The sequence below is a fragment of the Porites lutea genome, chromosome 3 (genome assembly GCF_958299795.1).
Source record: "Porites lutea chromosome 3, jaPorLute2.1, whole genome shotgun sequence".
NCBI lineage: Eukaryota > Metazoa > Cnidaria > Anthozoa > Scleractinia > Poritidae > Porites > Porites lutea.
In genome coordinates, this window is record NC_133203.1 from 46,171,514 (window position 1) to 46,180,411 (window position 8,898).

At 38.8% G+C, this 8,898-nt stretch overlaps 1 protein-coding gene across 2 annotated transcripts in view; it reads right to left on the bottom strand.

The window, feature by feature from the left end:
- LOC140931267 (uncharacterized) overlaps nucleotides 1-5,274 on the bottom strand; it is a 100,429-nt gene extending 95,155 nt beyond the window's left edge. For both annotated transcript variants that reach the window (XM_073381036.1, XM_073381035.1), the window contains exon 1: nucleotides 4,873-5,274. In XM_073381036.1, the coding sequence (XP_073237137.1) occupies nucleotides 4,873-4,942 (70 nt within the window). In that variant the 5' untranslated portion in view covers nucleotides 4,943-5,274. The remainder of the gene's footprint in view (nucleotides 1-4,872) is intronic.
- Nucleotides 5,275-8,898: the final 3,624 nt, after the last annotated feature.

Below are 8,898 nucleotides of genomic sequence, written 5' to 3' on the forward strand. Positions count from 1 at the left end.
ATGTTGTCGCGTTTACCAGCACGAGCGAAACGAAAATGCATCATTTTTGTCACTTTTCCATGGCGGCGGGAGGCCAAAATGGCGATTTTTTTTGAAAAAACTCGAGCGCTTTGGGATCTTTTAATTGTATTTTCGAAACTAACTCACTAAGGACTTTATTTGGGCAAAATATGAAGAAAGTGAAAATTTTGAAACTGCCGCCGGATTCTCGATATTTACAGAAACTGGCTCTTAAGAAATGGTGAACGCGCGGCCTAAACGTGCACCGTGCAACCATGGAGTTATGGATGCTCGCGGGAGGTTGCTAAGCACGGAAGAAGCGTAAGTGTGCGACTTTAGCTTCTTGAGTGCTTAGCATACCTCCCAAGTGCATCTATAACTCCATGGTTGCACAGCTGCAACGTTTACCATTTCTTTTGTAACATGATCAAAAGAGAAAAGCATTATTTTCCATTTGCCCTCGGTTGAGTCATCGGTCTGAGTTCATGTATGCTGCCATCTGCCCGCGCGTAAACAAATCATGTTCTATGTTTTTCAAAATTCGCCTCTGAGTTTTTCTTTCGCTGAATCAACCGTTCTCCGTCTTAAGGTAAATTGAAAAACGTTTTTTTGGTGTTATTCTCATGGCATCTGTCTACTTGCTCTTAATATTAGGGTAAAAACTTTGAGGGAAAACTATAGCTGCAACTATAAACAACAACTAAAACGACTCTAAAAAATCAGCTAAAACTGAAAAAATGAAATAATTATCAAGCTTATTTATGTGACAATTTTTGAAATAAACGTAAAGTACAAATGAGAAAATTCGACTGTAATTCCTTTAGAATAACAGGTAACACTAATTTGAAAAAGAAATTAATTAGCTTTGTATCGAAATCTGTCTGAGGAAATCCAGCTATGAAAGTCAAAGTTGAACCTGAAATTCGCCGACACACAGCCGGCACTGAAGCTGTTGTTTTTCGACCATTCTGAACGACTGTTATGAATGAACACTGAGGAACAAAATGATACACACAGAAGTTATTTTTGAAAAAATCTATTTGAAAATCCAAATGTTTCTGTACTCAAATGAAATTCGCTTATTCCAGCGTAATGTGCCCGTTTAAACTCAACTAAAATTTGTAATCGATGCGGTGAAAACTTCACAACAAAGCTGTCTCGAATTTGAGCGTGTTTCCTAAAATATCCGCTTGAATTTACCATCAGCTTGACCAAAAAGTCAATCACAAAATGCTAATTGATAAATTTACATTTCAAACAGACTTTCTCTTCTATAAAAAATACACAAAATGTACCTTAAATCTTCGCTCGCTCGATTTTCCTTCAGCCGATTCTAGCCGCGAGGGAAACAGTGATTAATTCATCCTGGGCAAATTTGTCGCTTGATCTTTTGTCCTTCAAAACGACAGCTTAGTATTTTCTTCAACTTCCACTTTTCATCTGTGCATTTCATCGGTGTATTTTACCGTTGGGAGAGGAGATTTGTTGAATTTGCCTAAATTTTACCGCGCTAGCTCAGTTTCTTGGCGTGCACCCACGGGCAAATAGTAGTGGCTAACTGACCAATCAGAGCGCGCGATTTACTTTTGTTATGTTATAAAACCGGTATAGAAAAAGCGCTTCGAAAAAAGCTAACGGAGTAGCTCTATATCTTATATAACCGGTATAGAAAAAGCGCTTCGAAAAAAGCTAATCATTCTAAATAAGTTTTGCAGTTAACAATTTACAGTCCACAATCTGCATTCTACGGTCTGCAGTCTGCAAATTGCCTGATCATGTTTACGATTCCTATGTCAGCATAGTGTGCTTTCATCCAGAACTCTCCTAACCCTATCTGATCTAATAAACTTTTGATTTTTTTGCTCCAGAAAGCTTTTTTTTTTCATTCCATTGAATGTCACTGTATGCTATTTGGGATAATTTGTTTTCATTTTTGGTTAAGGTTAACCAGAACTTAAAGTTCCTACATTGGGCTTCAATTCTCATTGGAAACCTTCCTGTCTCAGCCCTGCACGCATTGTTATTGCAGTATTTCAATAACTCACAGCAACCACTTGAGGAATTTATTTTGAACTAATTCTGCGGGATCCTTTTCTAATTGTCTATTGCCGATCCCCACACTTCACTCGCATAAAAGAGTATGGGAGATATCAGTGCATCAAATAACTTCATCGCTAATTTTACATTTTCTCTGAAATGGTTTCCCATCTCTTTTCGTATTTTGTAGAGAGCTTTGAGTGCAACTTTCTTCAACTCTTGCCTAGCGAGATTAAGGTTTCCATAAGGACTCATTATTAGTCCAAAGATACTTTGTAGGATTTGACGTTTTCCAGTTCATTAGCGCCGTATCTGAACGAGCAGTTGTTTAAAGACTTAACACAGTCATTAAAAATCATAATTTTTGTCTTGTCTAAATTTACACTTAAATCGGCATTTTCACAGAACGGTTCCACTTTATTAAGGATTATTTGAAGGCTTTTTGCTGACCTAGAGAAGATCACTAGATCGTCCGCATATAAGAGACAATTATAGAGTTATCACTTAGCATACTATTGGTTGAACTCGTTGTATTTAGGAATTTTGGTAGCTCACTTGGATAGAAATTAAAAGGAGGAAGTGACAACATGCAACCTTGCTTTACCCCGGCATGAGAAGTAAAGGATTGGGTTAGTTTGTTATCAATTTTAACCGCCGATTTATTTTGAGTAAATGGATATTGAAACTTCTAAGAAACGTCCTTGGACATCTTCTTTTCTCAGTTTGTCGAATAGTTTTTGTCAGGGTATACAGTCGAAGGCTTTTCTAAAGTCGACGAAGCATGAAAAGAGTAAATTTCGGTGCTTTTGTGGTTTAGATTTCACCTATCAGACTTTTCAATAAGCATTTTTAATGTGAAGATGCTATCAAATGTGCCATGCAATTTTCTGAAGCCACCTTGTTCAGCTTTCAAAATTCCTTTTTGCAGTTGATTGTTGAGGATTGATCATAAAGAGCTTGCCTCGCGCAGAGAGCAAAGTGATGCCTCAGTAATTTTCGACTTTGGATCGATCATTCTTCTTGTGAATAGGTGCAATGAGGCAAAAACTCCAAAGAGCAGGGTATTTGCCAGTATGTAAGATTCGACTAAATAAATTTACTAAATGCCCTTTAATGGCGTCCTTTCATATTTTTATTTCTTCATAGAATATATTATCGATACCCGGAGATTTGTTTGCCTTCAGTTTGTTAATTACAGCCTCGAACTCTTCATCAGTTATTGGATAATCAAGTGGGCCTTCCACTTTTTCGTTACTGTGGGTTTCCATATTCGTCTCCTGATCTAGTATATTATTGAAAGGGGTCGCATTCTGTTGCTTAAAGTATCTATGAAACTGTTCCGTACACACTGCTTCAGCTCCATGTGTTTTTCCTTTTCCTAAGCAGGAGCCGATTACTTCGGCTGCTGTCCTAAGTTAAAGATTTTTCATATTTGTCGTCAGGTCATCTTACCGTTCCAGAACCCACTAAGCCCTCTCCGACAACAGCGGTTAACTTCGGTCGTCCTTTTACTCCCTAAGTTTCGCGAGGGTTTGCGAAACATTTTTTTCGAGTGTTTAAATAGCCCATATATATGAACGACAGTTACTCCCTGCCCCACCCCCTCTTTTTTCCCGGCTAATCCCAAGATTCGCGCAACACATACGGGAAAAAAATCAACTGGTCCCGACGACGTCCAAGATTAGCAGGGGATGTCCATGTATATCATGCAGTGCTTAAACATGTTCATTGTCACCTTGAAAAAAAAAATAGTTCTAAAATGCCTTTAACGTTGCATACGCTTTTAATTTGCTTTACTAATGCTTTTGCCTTTTCACTTAAAGGTAGCTAAATAACCAATTTTCGCAGTTTTTTTACAAACTGGACAGAGTTTTACTTCGACATATCCATATGTCCCTGACGTCACTGTCTCCTAAAGTGCCTTTGAAACTAATCAATCTTTCAACAGTGCAAAATTCCATTAGCTCCCGACAAGCACCTTAAATAAACACCCGCCGCGGGGAAAGCCGTGTTCAGCCATTTTGTAAACCCAAGTGTTTTCTAACCGTAAATTCCATTACATGTATTGCCGAAACATCGATTTGCATTTTTTCCGAAGTAATGTTAGATTTTTTACATGAATTATCTGCAGGCTCGCGTGTCGTTGGCTACGACGCATATGTCGTGACGTTCTGTTGATTGGATGTCGTGACCTGCTGATAGTAGTCAGGAGCCCATGTAGTAGTCTAAGTCAACAGAGTGCCATGAGATGAATTTAGCGTGAAAAGCACGCCATCGCGTAGTATGTCCCTTGCTAAATATAAGAAACGTTACCACAATCTGATTTATATACAACTGACAAAAAAAATGAGCGAGTTGATTGGTTTTAGCAAGAAACGTAGAGCATAATTTAGAATTCTAAGAATGCAACATCCGTCAGGCAAGTGGAGGCCACTAACATTGCTACGAATATTAGTGGTAAATAAGAATCATTACAAAGGTAAACTATACGAAAAAAACTGACAGGGCAATGGTATGAAACTGCGGGGAAAAAATCTCAAGAACAAGGAGTTGCATGGATCGTGATTCGGAGTATTTCGTGAGGATCATCTACCATAGCGTCAATTTAAGAGATATCAATTGTAATTTCAATAAAAGTAACGGTGAAAAAAAAATAAGTTAGCTCGCTTTGGATGAGGGAAATGCCAAGTAAGAGATTTTGAATTTTCAATAAATAAGTCTTTTTTAAAGAAGCTATACCTTGGAGGAAGGCTATTCGTGTAAGTCTCACAAACTGGTTTACACGACAGCCAACAAGTAATCACGGAACTTTTGCTTGATAAACATTGTACTTACGGGCTGATGTTGGGCTACTTCCCAGCGCGACTAGAACAACGACCAAGCTCCAGATCCCAATTGTTTCCATTTTCGTGCAAGCAATCCTTGGTTAAGTCCAGCCAAATCCCTCCTGAAGGCCTTGTAGATCACTTAAAGGCCAACCATGCCGAGAAAAATTCGACAGCGAGGCAACGGGTAAAATCAATAGGTCTTTGTGGAACCGAAATTAGTGAGAGACTGAGGTGAAATTCGAGCACCTTTTACGCAGCCGCAGACATACTTTCTGGGTACATTTCGTCGAGATGAAGTCAAAGAGTAAGGGTGGACAGCCTAGTTGTCAATCCTAATATCCTTGGCTTTTCTTATGACAACACTAGACACTGCTTAAAGAAGAAAAATAAAGAATAAAGGAGAAGCCAGTCACTGACATTTTTTCGCAGTCGTACACAATAATCTGGGCTTAAAGATATCAGAGGAAATCCTATTTGGGGCAGTTCAGGAAAGGCCAAATGTTGGTCTCTCATTAACTCTCTCCACAGACACTATTACATGCGTTGTGGACCAAACAATGATTTATTGACATCGGACACTTGAATTCCTCGCGATTCTTAAAAATTAACAATACAGTCCCATAAGTGAGCCAATATACTAATATGTATCTTTTATTGTACAAAAAAAAAATTAAAAAGGGTAGAGAATTAATTGTTCCTGTCAAAGATAGAGCATGCCTGAAAATCTTAGGACAAGAGACTGTAGTTTCCAAACAGCAATGAGTTTAACCTTCCTGAACCTTCAGCATAAATAGTTCAATTTCTTAATTACTATTAAGCGATTTCCATTTTGATCTCTACCCCCGGATTAGGTAGCGTCTCATTTAATTAAAAAATGTCTCAGATACCAACTTGCAATTCCCATGCTTTTGCATTGGTTTCGATTTTGAAAGAATTGGCAGCCTTACCTGATCGAAATTGCCTATTTTATCTTTTATTCGATCAGGGTTGGTAGAAGTGGGTGCGAGAATATGAATAATGTCCCCAAAACTGTGCGGGGGCACCCAACGTCAATTTTCAGAAAACATCCGTTCGGAAGACGATTTGAGATCTAGAATTTTCGGAACATTTTTTGTAAAAATTTCTTGCCTGCCTGCCTCTCCTAAGATTTTCGAACATCTAAAAAATGGTTTTATTGACCATTTTTAGCGGATTTTTACCCTAAAAAGGTCACCTAGAATGTTCCGGAGCCTTTTTTCTGGCGGAAATTTTTGATCCCTACAATTTTCGGATCACTAGACTTTCAGCTAAGAAATCCGAACAGATTTAAAATTTTTAGCAGATAAAAATATTCCTATATCTACCTAAAATACGTTTAACAATGCTATTTTTAAGTGGTTTTGAAGTATATTCTCGTTGAGTGCCCCTGACTGTGAACAACTACCTTGCTGTGATGCTATGATTTGTTTTACATACCAGTATGACCGTGTTTTTTTATGATTACGGTAGTTGTCAAGCTTCACTCAATTTACTCTTAATCTCATTAGCGTATTTGCTCACAGGAAAACGTTACACATCAGGGGAAAGCCCTAACTTTGGCATAGAAATATTTTATGGTATTTTAAGAAAATTCAGAAGGGTTGCCATGGTCAAGTGATCACTTTATTCGGGGAGGCATGACCCGTGATTTGCTTTTCAGCGCCTTTTGTTGACATCAGAACAAGGCTGATTTTTCTTAATGCGTCTTTACTTTCTGACTCTTTTGTCGAAAATAACTGAAAAAAACACACCCTGAGGAACAATGAACCTTATATCTAGTTACACACACAGACACCTGCCTACATGGCCAGTACCTCACGCATGCGTACAGCTATCATATCACCCTGGCAGTGGCACGGCAGCTGATAAACAGCTGTTTCATTAGCGAGTCGTCAGCATGGCACAGCCGTCATATTCTAGTTCAGGGGAGTGTTTTACACTCTCCTCGGCGGGCAGTAACGGGACCCTGAACCGGCCTTAGTCGTAAAGGTGTCTCAAGGTCATGCCATGCTGATGAGCATACACGCGTAGTAGTTTTTCGTTTTTGAAACCGTTGGTTACCGTTCACGCGCCAGTTGTTCAGGATAGCGGATAGCGCTAATATTAATATTAATATCAATAATAATGCTTTATTTATATAGCGCCATTTTCAGCGATGCCCAATGGTGCTTTACAAGAAATGTCTAAAATATTACAAATATTGTTCATACATTACATTAAATTGAAACGAATTAAAAAAAGCAAAACTAATTGATAAAAAAGCGCTTTCAGTTCAAAAACCACTAAACTATAAAAGGGCCATCATGTTGGCTTAAATTTATTCTTAAAATCGTTCAAACTCTCACAAGATCTAATTTCTAGTGGTATATTATTCCATTTAACAAATACATTGCATGTTGCCTTGCGTCTGTTCAGTAATAGTTCAAAATACAAAGAAGAGCCGCAGGCGAGTGTGTCACTGATGTTTTTACCACTTTTAGTCCCTTGTGATCTATTACTGAACAGACCCACGGCAACATACTATCTATTTGTTTTACACAATGATCAGAAAACAAACAAGACCGATACACATACCTGCCTCGTACCGCACGACTTGAAGATTTGTGCTTTTCAGTCCCAAACGCTACTTTTCGTCTCTGCCTTCCTTTTTTTCCTTTAACTTACTTGTATACAGTTTCTTCGAAACCTTTTCTATGGTCTTTTCTTGCTCAAAGCAGATTAATGGCGAAAACATTTTGCAAAATAGCGAGTCTCTTTTTTTCTTTTTCGCGCGTTTTGCGTCATCGCAAATATTCATGACAATCGGAGTTAACAAGTATTTTTTTGCACAAATGGCGTCATGTGCCGTGCGTTATGATGTCATCTAACATCCCTTCCCTATCAATTTTCAAAATATGAACAATTGGGGGGTTGACAGCCCTGAAAAGTTTCAACTCTTACGGGATTGGTTTTGAGCACCAACATGGTGCTCTGGCTTCAGAGGTCCTTTCTCGAAATACCTAAGATGAAATAACCGTGCACATGGTTTGATAAAGCTCCCGAGAGGCTGATAAATGACGCTGATAAAGCTGTCTTGGCGCCTCGCGCCTCGCTGGCGCGGCTTGGCCGCAAACTATTGGGAACTAGGAAAGAAACCTTTGGCAGCCAGGATACCAAAATGACCGCCGTTTTATTGTTTTGGTACACCACAAGAACCAATGGCGGACGTGACGTCACGTGAAAACGCTTTATATCAAAATCCAGAGTGATTATTCTATTTAATCATGGACAAAGCTGGAATCCCATTAATCAATCAGAACTCAGAGCAAATGTATGTCTCCGACGCCTGGCGAAGGAAAACGCCTACAAGCGACTCACGATTGCTTTTGTTTGAAGTTTTACTTCTGGGCTGAGTTGTTCAAAGCTGGGTTAAGATAACCCAGGGTTAGTGCGAGATTTGAATTCAGATAGCATTTCAATTCTTTTTGTCTACAAGATGATGATTAGAAGCTCTAAAAATAACAGAGAAAATTATCCTAGAAAATGCTTTAGAACACAAGAAAAAGAAACCCGGGTTAAATTTAACTCCGGGTGAAGCGCTAATCGGCCTTCGAACAACTGGGCCCTGATTGGTAGATTAATTGGCCAATCACAAAGCATAGTGAAACAATACCAAAGTTGTAGCGGCAAGTGGCAATTTGTGGAAACCGTTCTATAATTATGACAAAAAAGACTTTCTTTTGTAATGATCTTTAACAATTGAGGACATCAAGGGTTTTGATTGGGTCTACAAACCGAAGCGAATTTAAAACCGGAATGAAAACAAAACCAGTGCCCCTTCGGTCCAGTTTATTTTAGCACGTAAGTCGTTTGCCAGAAGGAGGGCAGTTTGGAGCGCTAAAGAAGCTTTTGTATTCCACTGAGATTCAAAGTAGAAATTAGAAAATTAGATCTGTTTGTCCCATTTACCATTTTAAGGCGAAGATCGCTGAAGCTGAAGTGAACGGCGACCTAGGAAAGATATGGTTCAGGTATT